At 38.4% G+C, this 20,337-nt stretch overlaps 2 protein-coding genes across 2 annotated transcripts; both read left to right on the top strand.

The window, feature by feature from the left end:
• The first annotated feature begins 535 nt into the window (after window positions 1-535).
• LOC134797850 (three-prime repair exonuclease 1-like) lies at window positions 536-1,480 on the top strand. Its single transcript, XM_063770203.1, has one exon. It carries the CDS (start codon window positions 594-596, stop codon window positions 1,467-1,469), a length of 876 nt encoding a protein of 291 aa, XP_063626273.1. The 5' UTR covers window positions 536-593; the 3' UTR covers window positions 1,470-1,480.
• Window positions 1,481-1,924: 444 nt separating this feature from the next.
• On the top strand, window positions 1,925-13,295 carry LOC134798112 (eukaryotic translation initiation factor 3 subunit J). Its single transcript, XM_063770452.1, has 7 exons — window positions 1,925-2,250; window positions 2,325-2,410; window positions 2,530-2,634; window positions 4,579-4,720; window positions 5,887-6,051; window positions 7,969-8,108; window positions 13,122-13,295. Exons 1-7 carry the CDS (start codon window positions 2,235-2,237, stop codon window positions 13,182-13,184), a joined length of 717 nt encoding a protein of 238 aa, XP_063626522.1. The 5' UTR covers window positions 1,925-2,234; the 3' UTR covers window positions 13,185-13,295.
• The last annotated feature ends 7,042 nt before the right edge of the window (window positions 13,296-20,337 follow it).

The following is a 20,337-nucleotide window of genomic DNA, read 5'->3' as shown; positions in this document are numbered from 1 at the left end:
GAGATTTTAAATGCACGCGGCCCTGAAATCATACTCTATTTCCATGCAAACTCAAATTCAAGATATTATGCTTTTTAGGGTTCCGTACCCAAAGGGTAAAAACGGGACCCTATTACTAAGACTCCGCTGTCCGTCTGTCCGTCTGTCCGTCTGTCCGTCCGTCTGTCTGTCACCAGGCTGTATCTCATGAACCGTGATAGCTAGACAGTTTTTCACAGAGTATGTATTTCTGTTATATAACATATAACAAAATATAATAAAAACAAAATAAAATAAATATTTAAGTTGGACTCCCATACAACAAACGCGATTTTTTTGCCGTTTTTTGAGTAATGGTACGGAACCCTTCGTGCGCGAGTCCGACTCGCACATGGCCGGTTTTTATTCTATTAGGCCTTAACAACTCATTCGAATACTCGTTTACATATATATTATCTTAAGCTAATTATCAGAGCAATTTATTGATACTGCATAGGTAATTATGATACTGCGTATTTGCAGGGCGAAATTACCATTCTTATTGATATCAACTGATAACTTTATCAATGCAGTGCATCAGGATAAAAGCACTGCATTAGTTATCAGTTGCAATTATGGGACCGATTGCCACATACGTATTTCTGGATCTTGGGACTACCGGTAGAAATCCTAAGGAAGACGAAATAACGGAATTGTGCATGGTAGCGGTTAAGCGGCAGCATCTTCTTGATACTCCGCGATCCCGGATAACACCCAGGGTTCAACACAAGCTTTTATTGTGCTTCAAGGTAGATAAGGAGATAACTTACGTGGCGCGTTCCGATGGCAACGGTGGCTTTACCAACGAAGACCTGGAACATGAAAGCCACTTCGACAGGACTGGTTTTGATATAATCGATAATTTCCTCAAAAATTTGGAGAAACCTGTCTGCCTAGTCGCGCATTTCGCAAGGATTTTCGACTACCCTCTATTAAAGAGATATTTAACCTCGCTTAATGTGAGATTTTCTAATGATGACCTCTGGGGCGCTGACACTCACCTGGCTTTCTATGACATTTTACAACCCGAACAAGCCGCTAGGGCGGTTGAGCTTAGACCGTCAGCGAACGATGCAGGACCGTTAGTGAACGACGCTGCTCCGTCAGTGGACGATGGCAGCTTATCTGCTGAAAATACACTAGACATGAGATCATTGAACGAAACCACTCCACGTAAAAGGCGACGCATCGAACAACCAAATACAAACCGGATCCGTGCTATAGACCGGCGTTATCCGTGGGGTGGTAGTGAAAACTTGCCTACCGAACGATATGGACTGGGGGAAGTGTACCGGCGGGTGTTCAACAGGGAGCCCGCTGACGAGCATAAAGCAGAGGTGGACTGCATCCTGATGCTGGAGATTGCTGTGGATCTAGGTCAAAGGTTCGTGGACTGGCTAGACGATGAAATCAATCTTCTTCGCTTTCCTGATGACATAAATCTGGACTAGGTTATGACTAAAATATTCTTACCTGCCTCTGTAGGTATAAATAAATAAAATAAAATAAGTCTTTATTTATGAACCCTTGTTCCTGTAGCCGAGGTTTTTAATAGGGAGTATTACTGCAATGTTTTGCCGCCAGAGTGCAGCACTAATTTGTTTAGTAAACCATAGAGTATACCATAGATTGCTCACTCCATACATCAGTTTTGGTACCAAAAAGACTATTATTTTCATAGTCGACATCTAGCATCGAGTAGCGGAACTATCAGTACTTTAAGTAGCAGTCGTAGTACTGTCAAGGGATAATAGATGTAGCCCCGACCGGAAAGTCTTATGTTGTTGAGCATTAGACATTCCGGTCTTAGCCATACTTTTAGTATCGATACCTGAATAATCGATTATTGAATGAATTTATTTTATAACACTGGCAACATTGTGACGGACGGCCATATTGGATTTTTTTAGTGCTTCGGAAATTACTGTCTGCAATGGAGTCATATTTTTGCTTATCAAATTCTGATTCTGTTTTCTTTGGGAATTCGCCAAAATTATGTCATTTCTTCATCGTTTCTCAATCCGGTCGTTGTCATAGTAGAAAAGCGTCGAACGTTTGACAAAATCCGCTAGTGAATATCGTTATTAAATTCAGTGTCGACCCTGGAGACATCTTGTGATAAAAAGTATTGCGGCGAGTCATTTCGCTGTCTCTGATTTAGTCTTCACGTGAAACGAGTAACAAAATTAAATTGGTGCTATTTAGTGTCCGCAATCATGGAGGAGTCGTGGGGTAAGGATCCGAGAATGCGTTGATTTATTGATTTTCGTTGTAGTAGTGGTGTGTCATTGTGTGGTTATTTGCAGATGCGGAAAATTTCGAGCCCAAATTGCCGACCACGTTGACATCTTCGAATAAATGGGAGGGCGAGGACGAGGAAGAGACCGTCAAGGTAACTGTTCACACTGCCAAATTGTTTATAGTGACACAAAACTTGCGTTTCTGATGAGTTTTCGTGAGAATTTATAACCTCAATATGGTTGCTTACGTGTTGGGTCTGGGGGTTTGCAGGAGAGCTGGGAGGACGAAGAGGAGGAAAAAAAGGACGAAGAGAAGCTGCCGCCGCCGCCACCTAAGCCCAAGAAGAAAATTGCGGACAAAATAGCTGAGAAAGAGGTGAGTGGCCATATATCTGTCATAATGTACATTCATGGCCCATATGGTCATAAAATTGTAAATAAGTAGGCAACATTCCTTCACTTTAAAACGATAATAGTTTCTTACTTACTCTGAGGAAGTTTTGCAAACATAGAGTTATAATCATTATGTCATACTAAATTAAATTACTAATATTGTGACGTTATCTATAAAAAAGGGACCTTATTGTCGATGGCGCATACGCCATTATCGATGCTCCAATATAAATTCAATGCCGCGCCACTCTGTGATGTGCGGTGTAAGCGCCATTGATAATGCCCCATTGATCAAACTGATAAGCCTCTAGTGTCTTAAATACTAAGCTCCCACATATTATACATAGGTATATACCTACATTTTCATGTAAAAATGTATACCAAGCCTGATCTAGTTGCCTTGTTTCTAGATGACCAATAGGTCAACAGATTGACTTTCTATTAAATAGTAACCAGTTTTATTATCCTGGCCTAGTATTACTGTCTACTTTCTCTGGCAGTTGAATAATTACTATGTCTTGCTATTATTCCTAAGACATTAATATTCCTATCTTGATTAAATACTGTGCAACAAAATCCAAGGTTATTCCAAGTTATACACGGTGGCTAAAAAATAACTGCATTCCCATTGCCAGGGAGGTTTACGGATTATACTGAGCAACTTTTACTATGGGACCAACCCTGAAATCGCGAAAAAAAAATTACCCTCCCATAGAAAATGGACCAGCCAAATTGTATGAAACAGCCAAATTTTTTCAGCCTAGTATATGTGTGGGAGAAATTTTATCCAAATATCAAAACATACAAACTCTCACATTTATAATATCAGTAGGATTATGCACTTATCATAACTGGACAATAAGTGCACTTTAACCCAATTAAAGTATTTAATTTAATGATAAAATTGTTGATGACAATACACATGCAGTGTTCAATTCAATGTTATCAGGTTATCATGCACATTAAGTAATATCATTTTGTAATGACAACTTAAAGATCTATTATCATCTACTAATTTGTCCATTATTACTTCAATTGGTTTCATAATCTTTGAATAGTTAGGTAATCATTGTTATGTATGTAATGTAAATGATGATACATTTTCTATTGAAAGTAGGCATGTAGACAAAAACAATAATTTAGGTTCAGTCACCAGCAAAAATATGTTACACACTCTTATTGTGCTACAAATATGATCGTGTCAGATATTTTTGCAGTCTTCGTTGTGTAACATATTATAGCTGGTGACTGTACCTAATACCATATGTATTAAGTACTTTTTTATGGAAATAAATAGATTTTAATTTTTAACAAGCAGAAACGTCTGCGAATGATGCTATTAAGCTTAGAATAAATTTAAAAGTGGGAAAATTACTGTCTTGGGTGAGACTTGAACTCACGGCCTCTGGATCGATACTCCAGCGCTCTGCCATCTGAGCAAATAATAAATAAATAATGAATAAATAAATAATAAAAAGATATATTTTTTCTTTCAATAATCTAGATTAATTCTCTCTGTATTCTTTTTCATTTGGTCTTTTCTTTTTCTCCTCAAATAGAAATTACCTTTGCTATAAACATAGTAGACAAATGTAGTCATTGCATACATGTAGGCATATTAAGTCCTGCTTGCCTGAATGCCTTTAGTCACAGAATAAATAATAGTACTAGGTACAGAAGACTCACTCTCTAACAAAACGCGTCTGTTACGATCAGCACAGATATGGCCGCTAGGTGGCGACAGCGCCACGCGCGGCTTATGGCTTTCGCTAAAATTGGTGTGGAACGGATGTACTTTTAGCTACCTGTAGCAAAGCGACGAAATCGCGGAGTGAGCCACGCCTGGCTGCGTACCAATGCTTGAAGGCAAAACCGTTTTTGTTGTCAGTTTTGAATGGTCCTGACGTTTTAATATAATATTTTCCAGCGTCTTGAACGCGAGAAGGCCGAGCGCCTAGCCGCCGAGAAGGCGGAGGCGGAGATGACGGCCGAACAGAAGCTAGCGGAGAAGCTCAAGAGACAGAAGCTGCAAGAGGAATCTGATCTCCGTCTGGCTATGGAGACATTTGGTAAGCCTTTTAATATAACTCACAGCTTTTAGGGGTCCAAGCAAACATGCACTGGTCCATATTCGTGTTAACAGACTGCCTTTTCATAACTACCTCACAAATGTCTAAACCTACCCTCATTGTCTATAATACATTAAGTTAATTAATAATTACATAACACCTTTTACTCATTTCTAAATCTTATTTTACACAAGACTAAAATGTTGATAACATTGGTACAGTCAACTGTAAATATATGGGTGTAGCCAACTTATTCAAAAATATGTCCCATACTTCTTAATTCGCTGTCATAAGAGCTATGGGACATATTTTTGAGATGATTTGTGCAACCATATTTTTACAGTTGACTGTACAAAAACAGGATGGTTGGGCCAATTTACAACTGCTGTTTATTACACCTTGTTCATAATCCTGGCAATGTTCTTGTATCCCTAAACCAGTGGTGGGCAAAATACGGCCCGTAGGCCAGGTCCGGCCCGCGAAAGGGTTTGATCTGGCTCGCCGCCGGTCATTTGAAAAAATGTATAATATGGCCAGCAATATAATAATAATCCATTTTTGTTGTAAATCTGGCCCTCCTCTGAAATTTCTTCAAGTTTTGGCTCCTCATGAAGAAAGTTTGCCCACCACTGCCCTAAACCGTAAATAATATTACTTACTAGCGACCCGCCCCGGCTTCGCATGAGTTACACAAAACCTTAACAAAATTACATTCCTAAACCTTCCTCAAGAATCACTATTGATTGATGAAAACCGCATGAAAATCTGTTCAGTATTTTTAAGTAAGTTTATCGCGTACCATAATAACCATACATACACACAAACACAGACGTGGCGGGGGACTTTGTTTTATAAGCTGTAGTCACAGAATAAATAATAGTACTACCATACAGAAAGGAAACTTCCTACAGAACCGAAGTTTGACAGCGGTTCAGGGTCGAATCATGCTGTCCGTTTCTAATGTATGGCACTATCCCTTTCGGCTATTTAGCGTTGTCAAAATTCAAGCCATTATCTTATCTGTGGTCGTCCACGCAAAGGGACGTCAAGATGTGTCAACCCTAATAATTACTCGGAGCAATGCTGAGCCGAACGGAGCCGAGTTTGTCCGAAGGGAGGAGTGTTGCACCCCTGGTGTAGTAATACATTGTTATTATTTCCTACAGGAATCACAGAAGCCGGTGTCGGAAAGCTAGACAGCTTCAACCCGACCACCAAGGAGGAGTTCACGGAGTTTGCAGAGCTGCTCGTCAAGAAGATCACCCTGTATAAGGCCAGTGAGGAGTTCCCCGAGTTTGCTGATGAGCTTGTTAAGAATATTGTTGTTCAAAGTAAGTTACCAACTCCTAACACACTTCCTGCCTTGCACACCTAAACGCCACATTGTGGGGGCGCCATGGTGGAATGTCATCCCAGTCGATCCCAGTGCGCCCTCACGAACGGCAGAGAGGGTGAAACTCCGGAGTGGGTTTAGTGGGTAGGGCCAAATTCTCCCCCTCTCTTGCCAGGAGAGGGGAAAGGAGCGGCGAGTCCCACACACAGTGCATAAACGCATTCCCACTCCGTCAAGAAAAAAAAAAGGCAAGCATGCACCGAGCCCAAGCAGCTTGGAGAGCACTGGTGAAGAGTGTCCACATTTGTCACGTCCCTCAGCCATGAGGATACGACAAGGAAGACAGCTAAACTGTGGAATTAACTGTCGCCTGCGGTATTTCCAGACCGAAATGACCTTCAAACATTTAAGAAAAGAGCGTACTCCCGCAAAGGTCGGCAACGCACTTCCAACGCCTCTGGTACCTATTGCAGGTATCCATGAGCGACGGTAATTGCTTATCGTAACGGCAGGCGGCATTAATCTGCTCGTTTACCTCTTATATCATTAAAAATACTGTTTTCACATCACCTATTCGAAAAAGGGCTTTTTCTTTCCCGCTAGGAGGGATCAAAGTGGCACTTTTCTTCCCTGCTAGGAGGGATAAAAGTTGTACTTTTCTGTTCTAGGACACGATTTTTTCTTTCTTGCATAAGTACTAGTTTTTTTTTGTCAAATAATACATATTTTGGAACATAACAATTTCCTCATAGTTGATGCGAAAAGCCTGTATGTGTCACACGGTATCAAAATTATTTCGTCTTAGGCGTTAACACTTGAATCCCTCATTACGCTCAGGATTCTACTACTACGTTCGGGATTCTATTGTAGAATCCATCTGATCCCTTCATTCAGGATTCAATGTACGCCCTTGACGGAAATATATCATTTTGATCCCTTGTAACACAAACTACTATTCTTCTTGCCTTCTTTCAAAACCAGCAAGGCCATCCTGGTATAGGACATGGAAATCCAGGAAAGAGACATGTAGACTGCACCGCACACATGCTGGGAATAAAATAAATTTAACACAAAAATCATGGGTTTGATACCTTTTGGTGTTTGGTGTACTTGCTTTGATTAATATAGGTTTCATTGTTTATATTATAAGGCCCAACGTGCCAGATTCTCCTTACGCACCGTAAACAAATACGCCTCTGCTTCTTGTAAAAATGAACATGTATTCAAACATTAACACTTTCGCAACCAGGCGAAATTTCAAACAATACCCCAGAAACCGAGAGTACTCGCTAGTCGGGCAACGACGTGCAACTCAATGCCGCACGCCGCGAACCCGCTAGTCGGGCAAGCGGCGGACGCTCAGGGCTGTGCCAAGTAACTTTCGTATAAGTACGTGGATAAAATTAAATCTGCTATCTCATCTGTTTAGGCTCCCCGTTTTGTTCTTCTCCTAATTCTAACTCCTATTGATACATACCCGTGTATGCAATTTCACGTAACCAACTAATAAGAATTTTTATTTTGTAATCGCATTAGGTAAAGTAAATAAAAATACAAAGTGAAGTAATAAAATATAATAATCAACTGTACCAACTTTTCGACCACATAATAATCAGAAGACTTACAATTTTTTCTGTTAGTGGCAGTGGCAGCCCTGAGGTAGTGAAGATGCAATGCTTGCCCGCCTGTCGGGCACTTCGGCGTCGCGTGTAGGTTTATAGCTCTTGCCCGACTAGCGGGTATGCCGGCATCTGAGTAAAGTTTACGAGTGCCCGAGAGTCGGGTACGCGGTGTCGAATGTGTTAAACTATATAGATATGGATAGACTTGGTTGCAAATAAACATTGAAACATAGATAGATAACTGTGCAGTGTATTTAAAATCGATGTCTTCAAAAGCTTTTTTATATTTTCAGTGTCATCCCTGGACATAAAGAGGATAAAGCTGACCGTGGACAACCTGTATATCGAGAAGCAGAAGGCGGAGAAGAATGATAAGGGCAAGAAACCCAACAAGGGCAAGGGCAAAGCGAAATTAAAAGTGGAAGGGGACAATGTAAGTTAACATAGTCATTCTGTTAGTGAAGTTAGTTATAAGTAGTTATAACAAAGAGAATAGAGTGTATAGAGGCGGATTGTCAAAGTAAATTATGTAGCCACTGTGAATTTACTGCCATGTTTCGACAGAAGATTAAAACTTAGAACGCCATTTGACTTTGATCCTTATTCTTTCACTGATATGTGTTAACTTGTTAAATATTAATATTAACGCCATCTACTCGACACTAGGCCAAAGGTATGGTGCAATCTTTTCGAGCGATGGCGCCATAACCTTCAGCCTACTCTCGAGTAGATGGCGTTAATATTAACACTTTCGCAACCAGGCAAAATTTCAAACAATACCCCAGAAACCGACAGTACTCGCTAGTCGGGCAACGACGTGCAACTCAATGCCGCACGCCGCGAACCCGCTAGTCGGGCAAGCGGCGGACGCTCAGGGCTGTGCCAAGTAACTTTCGTATAAGTACGTGGATAAAATTAAATCTGCTGTCTCATCTGTTTAGGCTCCCCGTTTTATCAATTATCACAATGCATTCAGTGGGGCAGTAGGAAATGAATAAAATCACACAAAGCCAAATCATCAACAGGCAAAACCACAAAGTCCAGTAAGAAAGCAGAAATCACAGTTGTCCAAAAAACAAGCTGAGTCGTCAAAATGAAAATTAACACAACACAACAACGTCCGAAGCACATCACAAACCATTACGGAATGGCTCCGATTGCAATTTTACACCGAGACCGGGTTGAAAAAAAACCCGGGTCGCAAACTTCAAATCGATAAGGGATGGTAAACAACATCTCCAGGGTTAAGTGTATGATCACAGTAACTACATTCTTTTTCTCAAAAATGGACAGCAAAGTCGACTTTGCCGTTTAAAAAATAGGTCGCGAAGCGCGTAGTTTATGGTCAGTCAAAAATTAAAAAGTTAAAAACATTGCAGTCTCGATTTTGGGACTGCAATGTTGCATACAAATTCCATTATTTGTCGAGTTCCAAACTTTTTAAAAGTTGAAATGGCCATATCAAATGAAGGCACAGGCCCATTAAACAGCCAAACAGATGATTAGTACCGCGACTATTTAGCTGTCTCAAATAGGTTGACGTATTTTCGGCAGAAAAATACACTTCTATTTTTTTATGAAAAAAATAAAAAGGCGGCAAAGCTAATTTTTTCAATTGTTTCTACTTTTTTCTGTGAAAATATATACGTAAGAACGTTGATTTTGTAAAATATTTCTATGATATTTATATTTCTTGCACCATTTTTGAGAAAAGCACTATATATGACTCGGCTGGAAGGCTACTTGCTGGCTTCGGATTCAATTAAACGGACTCCCAAGGTCGTCCGTTTAAAACGAATCCTCAGCCTGCAAGTAGCTACTTCCGAGCCTCGACAATAATGTACTATTGTCAAAGAAGTTGCGACTTTATTGTATGTGTACGAACGTACTAATTATCGTAACTATTCAAAGCTACTTGTTACGTTTTGCTTCCACGCAGTTGCAGTGCAGTGCTGTTTTATGATGACTGACCTATTGTCTTTTTCTGAGAACTGCCGCTTAGAAGTTAGAATGTTGTTAGGTACTTAGTTGAATTTCTTGGTTTATTTTTCTCCGAATTTTGTTTCACAAAAATCATCCTATGAGTACTCATGAAATAGATGTATACCTATACTTACTAAATATTCGTAAACACAAATTAGGTTGTACGATTTACGAAAATTCTAACTCCTATTGATACATACGTACCCGTGTATGCAATTTCACGTAACCAACTAATAAGAATTTTTATTTTGTAATCGCATTAGGTAAAGTAAATAAAAATACAAAGTGAAGTAATAAAATATGTGACGTCCCACGGTCAAAGGTACCTTATGGCGGGTATGGAGTTATGCATACCCCAGTAATCTACAATAAATAGGCTATCGATAACACAAAAGATCAACCTTCTAGGTTGCGTAGTTACAGAGATATGATTTTTTGAAAATTATGTTGTGAAATGAGCAACTTTACGATAGAGAAGTTTTAAGTTTAGCCGCCTAAAAAACTATGTTCCTGAAGTAAGTTACATAGTTAACTACAAATAATAATACCTTATATACCTGAGATTAAAAATATTGCGACTTGTTCTGTAATGCAAATAGAAACTTTTGATATCGACTGATTTATGTGTATACTAACCAATCTCTTGAAAATAAAGTTTTATTTCATTTTCACGATTGATTGCAATGAGCTCTCAAGATTTAAATTTTATCTATTAGAAAACGACACTGACAGACAGTTTAAGCAAAAAACAATACCGATTTAGAGGTGAAAATGTATTTTCTGACTTTTTCATCTAAAATCACAAAATTGAATATTTTTACTTTTAATGGGACACACAATCAATTTTTCTGAGCACATGTGAAAGAAATTCTGTCATTCAAATGAAATAAATCCTAAAACCCCAATTAAATACTATATTTAACCCCTTATGCCACTTTAAACTTACATAACAATAACAGTATTAGCTCCATACATTTACGAAAAGGTACCTTATGGAAATAAATCTAATAATACATCACTACAAAATATCAATCATATTACAGTTTATCTTTTATGAATAGAAAATATTAATTTACATTAAACTGCCCCAAATTTAATTAGTTCTTCGTCATAATAATCTTAAAAAAGACCAATAATTTGTATGTAATGAAAAGGTACCTTGTGATTAAGTTACATGATGAGGCATGATGATGATGGAACAGTTAGGATAAACTAATAATATTTTGGTAATGGTATAAATCGTCTATTTCTTATCAATAATATATTTCGGTTGCTATTGAAGATAAGCGGCATTGAGGTTCAATGACCTCAGATATTCCATAAGGTAATGCGTCGGATATTGGCATTTTTCAGCACCAACCAATGGCTGATTTACTCCATGCGACCAAACCAAATGAAGATTATTCTAGTTAAGAAAGACTTGACGAGAGTAACTTTGGTATAATAGCAGGCTACTTGGATTTGTAATGTCGGTCGATGTACGGTTATAATATTTGCTAGGCCCTTTGACCAGAACTGAAGTTATCAAATTAGTTTTGCAGAATGCTAATACAGTTCTCTACCAAACTTCTTTTCCCGTATTGACTAGTTTTTTTGGGAATTTTCAATCTTTTTTCCATAAGGTACCTTTTCTACTAAACTCTGAGACGACATTACTAGGCTTATAACTAACTTATAACAAAAATAAAAACAGGTAAACAAACGTTACGCATTAAGGTTTCAGATCACACAATAAAAAAAAATTGAGCATTTTTTCACCGCTTTACAAAACATTTCATATCTCCGAAACTAGAAACCCTCATAAGGTACCTTTTCCCGTGGAACGTCACATATAATAATCAACTGTACCAACTTTTCGACCACATAATAATCAGAAGACTTACAATTTTTTCTGTTAGTGGCAGTGGCAGCCCTGAGGTAGTGAAGATGCAATGCTTGCCCGCCTGTCGGGCACTTCGGCGTCGCGTGTAGGTTTATAGCTCTTGCCCGACTAGCGGGTATGCCGGCATCTGAGTAAAGTTTACGAGTGCCCGAGAGTCGGGTACGCGGTGTCGAATGTGTTAATATTTAACAAGTTAACACATTAGTGAAAAAATAATGATCAAAGTCAAATGGCGCTCTGTTTTAATCTTCTGTGAATAATTTACCATGACAGTAACTCTCTATTTCAAATTCTCTTCGGTTATAAGGCACGTCTACACAGACCGACCTGCTTCGCGAGGCGTCTCGTTAGGCCTATAGGGTCGGGTGCACCAAACCGTCTGCCACCGTAATGCGTTCGCTCAATTTTATTGTATGGAAATATTCATGCTGGCATTGATCAGTCTGCTAATAATCGTTGATGCAACTAGACCTTAATATCAATAATATCCGTATTTACTCCAAGTAACATGGTGCCAAACTATCATACGATCCACCCAATTTTCAAATAATTGTGTACTCCTTGAACGCTATATTGTAGTTTTGTGTAGTTACTCATAATTAGAAAATAATAATTAAATTCCAAAAAAAGTAAGACAATGTTGCCACTGCAATAATTTGTTTGTAAAATAGTAAATTCCTTTTTATAAATAAACACGCTAAGATAATTTATTTATTGGTAATTTGACTCCTACGATTTAAAAAAGTACTTTTATTTACTTATTTTTACATAAATACATGACGCGCTAGTAAAAAGTGGCAACATTGTTTTACTTTTTTTGGAATCTAATTATGATTTTCAGTTTACAACAAATCACATACGATTTTTGATACATTGCGGCTTTTGATCGATCAATTGAATTCGTTGATTGTGTGAAATGATGATACCCCACGACGGTCTTCTGACGAATACGTGATGAAGATCGTGCTTTTAACCCAATTTCTGATCACACACAAAATTTCTTTATATAAAATGATCCTAAACTTACTACAGAACGATTTAGTTCTACTAAAGAAAATACGCTTAGCACAAAGAGTTCAGTGAGTGTGAGTTCAGTGTTCAGTGAGTGCAGTGCTGTGTGAGTGTGTATTCCTATCTCTATCGCACGCGCATAAATCTATTGCTATCCCGATGGCACAGTGCCACTGACCGCTGTCATCATAGGCGAGACAGCAATATAATGACGCGCGCGCGATAGAGATAGAAACAGGCGGGTCAATATACGAAATTCCTCGTGCTAAGCGTCCTTTTCACGTCTCCTATACGTACAGTCAGCATCAAATAGATAGTGACGTCCAAAGTGGCCAAATATATCTTAACACACCTTTGTTACCATAGACATAGGGATGTGTTCTGTTGTATTTGGCTACTTTGGCCATCACTATCACAATCATTATTGATGCTGACTAGCCGCCCTAGGACACATCGTCATATTTCTTATGTATTCACAACTATCATATTAACTTTAACGTCATTTCCATCTGACCTTATTAAGTTGAAATGCATATAAAAAAAACTAATATTTCGCTTTCTTTATTCCAGGCTCACCTGAATCAATACGACGCCTACGGCAACTACGACGACGATTACGACGATTTCATGTAAACGTATACTTACTAATACTTAGCCTGATACCTGGCCCGTCCCCATTGCTTGCTCGAGCACACGCGTGTCATGTCCTTTAGGGCTCGTTTAGACGGCGCGAGAAATCGCATGTGAGTTTCATTACATTGCGGTATTTGATTGGTCGGCTGAATTGAATGTAACCAATAGTCCTCAATGTAACTAAAATCGCATACGAGTTCGCGCGCCGTCTAAATCAGCCCTTAGGGCTCGTTTAGACGGCGCGAGAAATCGCATGCGAGTCATTATTACACCTAGATCTTTTGATAGCAAAAGCCTGTTATTGATAAGCGAAGCAAGTCAAAGATAAATCTATATATATTCTAGCTCTATAAAAAGCTCTAGGTATATTCAATATTCATTACGTTGCGGTATTTGAACGGTCGGGTGAATGGGGTTGGCAACTGTCAATGGTATGCATAGATGGCACCAGCATAGATTTTCCCTGTCTAGTATTGTTCTATGTAATTTAGCCTAGCATCCAGGCCATAACAAAAACAAAAAAGAATTTGACACAATTCTAAGAATTCATAGGAAAACTTATGCTGACGCCATCTCTAAAAATACTTCGACCGGCCAACCCGATTAGATGTAACCTCAATATTCCGCAATGTAGTTACTCGTATGCGAGTTCGTCTAAATGAGCCTATACGCTTGTCCACAGTCGGCAGCAGAAGCTAAGCGGCCCGCAAATTGATCTGAACACAACTTTATTGCCTAGGGAATAAGAGTGTTGGCAGAACATTCTGGCCATCTGACTCGCTTAGACACTTGCTGCTGACTGTACCATTCCTACTAACCAGATGGTGCTGGGTCGAACTATAGCGTCAAAAGGAATTTGAAGCTTCTATACAGTACTTAAATTCTATATTTGAATGGCAGCCACTCGCAGGACGGGTGTGTAATTCTTTTTAAAATATGGAATATAAACTACTATATAGTGTTCTAAAATTCTTTTGCCTCTAGACTCTGAACAAGGTCAAATTGGATATATGACGTTTAGGGTGATTGCTATAATTATTAGCCCCTCCATAGTAAGGCAGAAAGAACCAAGGCAATAGAAGTCTTATTGCTAAGAGTGGCCAATAACTAGCAGTCACCTTACAATGTTACAAAGCACAGTTAGCTTTGATGGACTGATAAAGCGCCACAACTGCTTGCTATTGGTAGGAATCGTAGATTGTATGCGCCAGTGTTGGCCGAAACGTTAATGCAATTGAACATTCTTGACCATTAACCAGTACAAATTGAACCGTCAACTGTAACCGTCCGTTACCGTTTGTAATGGTTAATGGTCAATTGCAATTAACGTTCGGCCAACACTGGTATGCGCGTAAAACTCGCCTGTGCTCGGCAAGTAATCTGTATGACACAAAACTCCCCAACCTTACGGCTTAGACAGGGGTAACTTTCGTTCGTGTTGTATTTTTGTAACTTCGAAGTGATATTTTCACGTCATTATTTATTGTACTGTCATGAAAATGTGCTCTTGTAAATAAGTCGTTATTTTAACTCACAATAAATTATAGTATTAATTATTTTTATGGCCGTCAGGTATCGAAATTGGCAAGCCATATAGCCTAACCATTATTTTACATATTGTAATATAATATACAGTCGTTTCATTCAACGGTTATGGTCCGATGTTATGTTATATAGATATTAAATTTTTTATTGTGATATAATTTGGTTTCATTTCTTAAATAATTTTCCTCATTTTTGAATTCACCAAAATTGACCATTTTCAGGCTGAATATGAATAATTAAGAACAAAGAAAACTATACTCATCCCTTTCTTTGGTGCTAGTACTAGCGTATTTAAGACGAAGACAGTATTATGATTTATGATTCTCTCTATCTGTTTGAAATATAAATGGATATCTTATTTTTATGGGATATCAATAATATCATGTTAGAATTATACTTTTCAGGAATAAAGTTTGCTTGTGACTTAACCCTTAAATGCATGATTTTTTCTTTTTGCCTGAAATTAATCTATGTATCACATAATTGTTTCCCGATTCTAGGAAAAATAGTAAAAAAAAATAACATTGATTTTCACTGCGAAATCATTGTTAGAAGTTGAATTGGCTAAATCATATTTATGTAAATATGTAATTTTCAGTAATATAGTTCGTTTTTTTTAGCATTAGAAAGAACTCCACAGAAGCAAGCGTGCAGTTTTTATCAGGCTCTTTAATCCTTGGGACGCCTAGTGCCATATCCGTACCAGTCCTGTCAACTGCCGGAGGGTCTTCAATTTTTGTACCCGTCAACTGCCTAGTCCCAGATCTGTACAAAGTGTCTCAACTGCCTTGTGCCTTATCAGTCACCAAATTTATTGTATTATATTTTTACAATTTTGAGATCTAAACACTTACAAATAGAGTTTTATATCATTTGCACAATAGCACTTTTTTTTTATCGCGGCAGTTGACGGGTGCACGTACGCGAGCCTATCCGGCATTTGAGGGGGATGGGACGGATCCGGCACTAGGCATCTGTCGGGTACAAGTACGTTTGTCGGTTCGGCGTTCCAGGGGTTAATTGTTAATAATTATTGAATTATCTAATGTAGCATGGTCAATACATATAATTTACTTCAAATTATTACCGCTAAAAGTGCCGGATTTGGAACCATAAGCTTGCTTCTGCGAAGTTCTATCTAATGCTAAAAAAAACTAACTATAGATATATGAATTATTTTACTACCATTAGAAAGGTACACTATTTGTGATATACCTATGATAAAGTTTTTAAATATAAAATAATTAGAAACCCCGAAAATCGTTCAAAATCACATACTATAAATTCTCAACTTCTGGATTTTTCCAAGTCGTCTTAAAACAAATGTAATTTTTATAAATTAAAAATATTGCGTAAATTTAACCCTTAAATCATCACCCTACTACTTGATGTTTGGTATAAAGGTGCGTTCAAGAACGTAAGCCTTTTTTTTTTTAATCTGTGAGCTGTCTAATGCTTTGTAGACATTTGGCAACACTATGCATTTAAGGGTTAATTGCCCCGTTTCTATTAATAGTACAAAACTAAATTATGTCAATTATACACTGGCAGTGCATGCAGTCCTCAATAGTAAATACCTGGCAACTGCAATACTTTGCAGTTTTGTAACTGGGTTACACAAATAATTACAAATACTTTCTCGAGATAAGTTTAATTGTTAATAAAATTGTCTTACAATATAGCCTTATAAAAATTACTTTTGTTTGCTTACATTTGATTATCCTGTAATGTCTATATGTAATCTGTAATTTGTAGACACAGCAAACAGTGTAGGTGACGTCATAATAGATAGTTTTAACTAAAAAAATATGCATATGCTTAGAAACAAACATAACATTTTTAGATACTTATTATTCTAATAGGTAGTTCAATCAAAAGTTAATTTCGAAGATCAAATTATTCTTGATTATCAACAGTACTTTCAACTTCTTTTTTCAAAACGGCCTTTTTTATATTAGCCGCTCCACTGACAACAGCGTCTGGTGTTATCTGCAGAAGTGCAAAAGGTAGCTCGGGAATCTGGTTATCACAAGCAAATTCAATGAGCGAAAATAACTCTTCTGGAGTAACTTTCTCAGCCAGTTTTCTAATGCAGTGTTTTTCAAGATCTTCCATCATGTACGTCCTGGCAACCAATTCAATATACTCTATGGTTCATACCTTTGCCACTAGTAAAAACGGGAAAGAATAAAGGCCTGTCCAAACAAGAACAAGTTTTCGCCAATCTGATTAAATTGTCCGATCAAATCCGGTGGTGCGGACGCAAACGCTAATTTGGCCACTTTCACCAATTTTAAATTTATGGTGATATTCGAGCGCTCTAAATTAAAGAAGTGCGGAATCGCGAATACTAGCGTCACAAATTGGTATTCTTGCGTCCGCCCCCCCATTCTATCCACTACCGCCGATAATGACCGATATTACCGATAAAATGAGGTGCGGACGCAAGAATACCAATTTGTGAGGCCAGTATTTTCGTTCTGGGGCATTATGTTTTTCAATTTAGAGGGCTCTAATATCACCATAAATTTAAAATTGGAGATTGACGCCAATTTCATTTCTTATCAAATTGACCGATTTGATTAGTCCCGTCTGGATACCGCTTGAATATGGCTTGAATAGCTGATACCCTGGCCGCACACGCACGGAATTTTCCGTACGGAATGACATGTGCAAGCGAAACAGCGTTTTTTTTGTAAACCAGCCAAATTTGTTTGTTTGAGTTTGCCCAGGTAAACCCGCCCGCACACGCACGGAATTTTCATTCGGTTTCCGTACGGAATGACAGGTGGGAACGCGACGTCGCTGTACAAATGCATAGCGCTGCCCGTTCCCACCTGTCATGCTGTACGTGTGCGGCCAGGGAACTGGCCGATAAGCGATGCTTTCTATAGTTTCTATTGGTCAAACATTATCATGGCCGTATATTATTACGCTATGCGCCAAAGAATATAATACTCACTAGGAGCTATGCGCGCACGAGTAATGCCGGCTACACACGTAACTATAAATCGTAGCGATTAAACTGTGCAGTCCGACTGTGCAGATAAATCGAACGTTCCTAGTGCCTCCACACGCCTCCGATATCGGTGTCGATCGTCAGTTCTCCGCAGAAGCTCACGCAAGAAACATGTTATCCAATACACACGTAAAGCCCCCTCCAAACTATGCGCGTGAATCGCGGGCGAAGCCGCGAACGCGAATGTGGAGTCGATTTCGCTGTCTGAGAAATTCGACGCCACACTCGCGTTCGCGGCTTCGCGCCACGATTCGCGCACGAGTGTGGAGAGGCCTTAACTATAAATCGTAGCGATTAAACTGTGCAGTCCAAGGCCTGTTCACTTCCTAAAGCCCCCTCCAGACTATGCGCGTGAATCGCGGGCGAAGCCGCGAACGCGAGTGTGGAGTCGATTACGCTGTCTACGAAAATCGACTACACACTTGCGTTCGCGGCTTCGCCCGCGATTCACGCGCATAGTCTGGAGGGGGCTTGAGAAAGTTATGTCCCCAAATAATTGCGCATGTGTGCGCCTTAATCTTCTATGTGTGCGTTGGCCTCCGGGAAAAAGTTGCGAGTAATAAAAATAAAAACATTTTTCTACAGCAACATTGCTCCCAACTCTGATTTAAATTATCACGAATTTTATACAATATTAATCATAAAACGGGACTTAAAACGCTTAAAACTTAATTACATGCGATTAAGTTTTATAATGAATATTTGCTTCCAACTGTCTTTATCAATGTTCATAAAATATATGGAGGGTAGGTACGTCTACCCACCATAATAAAACATATATTTGTCAATGACTCTGTCCAACTGCTGTGGTTAAAGTTCATAACGAAAATTTTATTCATTAACTCTTTAAATAATACATACAACGTGTACCGCTACGTACCACTTAAGACTGTAAGTCTGTACCTACATGGATTACAGCAATGCACATAGAAAATGTGCTAAATGCGGAGCAACGGCTGTTGAAGCAGCCAGAGTGAAATTTACAACTTTAGTGGGTTCAGAGGGAACCGAGTCATAACGCATCTGGAAAGCGTATTAATTAACCGTGAAGAAATGTATGAATACAAGTTGGAAATCTGTGTAAAATGCCGTATGTAAAGTGTAGTGTATCTGTGTGTAAAGTGTAATAGGTAGGCATGCCTAATGTTATTTGTATAAAAGGTACTGAAAACTTTGTGAATGCGCTTTATTAATGTCTATTTTTTTATTAAGTTGCCAGTTGCCAGTTGCCAGTTTTCAGTGTATATTTTTATATGTAAAACATTTTTTAATAAATAATATATATAATGTTATAAACATAAACATGCCTTTTATTTAAATCAATTGATAATACCACAAACAAGGGGTAATATTTGCATCTTGCATATATTTCGTGATATGAAGATAACAAATATGTTTATCAACAGAATTAAGTACTACCTACCAATACCCGCCAGGCTAAACCGGTTGTTAACTTTAGTTCCATTGGTACACAAAGACGGCGCCACTAGTATAAACGTATAAACGGTTGGGGACATTTTTTTGTATGGAGTTACCGTTCTTCTCCTAGTGAGTATTATATTCTTTGGTGCAGTCCGATTTGCGCAGTTTTATCTACCGTGTGTATGACAAATCGTTGTCGATTATCGTAACGATTTGTCATAAAACTGCGCAAATCGGACTGCATACTTTAATCGCTACGATTTATAGTTACGTGTGTAGCCGGCATAATTTGCAACTGCCACGGATCAACAATAATCGATAACGATTTGTCATACACACGGCAGATAAAACTGCGCAAATCGGACTGCACAGTTTAATCGCTACGATTTATCGTTACGTATGTAGCCAGCATAACTTTGTCTCCGCAACTTTGTGTTTTGTCTAGAAAGCGATATCTCTTTCTCGCTCTTACGCTCTTACTATGGGTGCGTCGCACAATGACCTTGGTGCGGTGCGATAGTGTGTTACGGCCTTTACATTTGGCGGACAACGAATGACAGTAGATGAGACGTCTATGTATGTTTTCGTTTTAATCATTCGCATTTGAAAATATTGTGGACTGTTCTTTTCCCATTATTCGTTATTTTGTGATTTGTTTGCAAAAGCCCTAATAGTTTGTGGCTGATGACAAGATGTCCTATACTGGGTAAGTCAAAAATAAATAATAATCTAACAATTCATCCTTTTTGAGATTAGACGTTGAAAGTTTTGAAACAGTGCGTAATTTTTTTTTAAATTGTTGTAGGTAGTAATTTAACCCATGGAAAATTGGAAACGCTTTTACTGTAGAGACAATAAACCCTACCGTCTATAATTATATAGGTAATAAGCCATTAACGTATAATTCAGCCTAAAAATTAAATTACTAGGTATCTAACAAAATTGTCTCTTGTCTTGCAACATATTGGTGAACCATCATAGTTGTCGTTGAAATGGAAGGTTCTAAGGTAGATTGTCCATACTTATTATTATTAATATTATAAATGCGAAAGTGTGTCTGTCTGTCTGTTACCTCTTCATGCTTAAATCGCTGAACCGATTAAGTTGGAATTTTGCAAAGAGATATTTTGAGTCACGGGGAAGGACATAGGATAGTTTTTATGTCAG

Source organism: Cydia splendana, chromosome 16, assembly GCF_910591565.1.
Source record: "Cydia splendana chromosome 16, ilCydSple1.2, whole genome shotgun sequence".
NCBI classification, from domain to species: Eukaryota; Metazoa; Arthropoda; class Insecta; order Lepidoptera; family Tortricidae; genus Cydia; species Cydia splendana.
Note: the sequence above shows the minus strand (reverse complement) of the source record. Positions and strands in the feature narration are given on the sequence as shown.

Excerpts from the sequence above, each read along its gene's own strand:
- LOC134798112 (XM_063770452.1), top strand. Across the intron at positions 4,721-5,886 it reads TCTGGCTATGGAGACATTTG|GAATCACAGAAGCCGGTGTC; the intron begins GTAAGCCTTTTA and ends TATTTCCTACAG. Across the intron at positions 6,052-7,968 it reads TAAGAATATTGTTGTTCAAA|TGTCATCCCTGGACATAAAG; the intron begins GTAAGTTACCAA and ends TTATATTTTCAG.
- LOC134797850 (XM_063770203.1), top strand. The coding sequence starts at position 594 with ATGGGACCGATTGCCACATACGTATTTCTGGATCTTGGGACTACCGGT.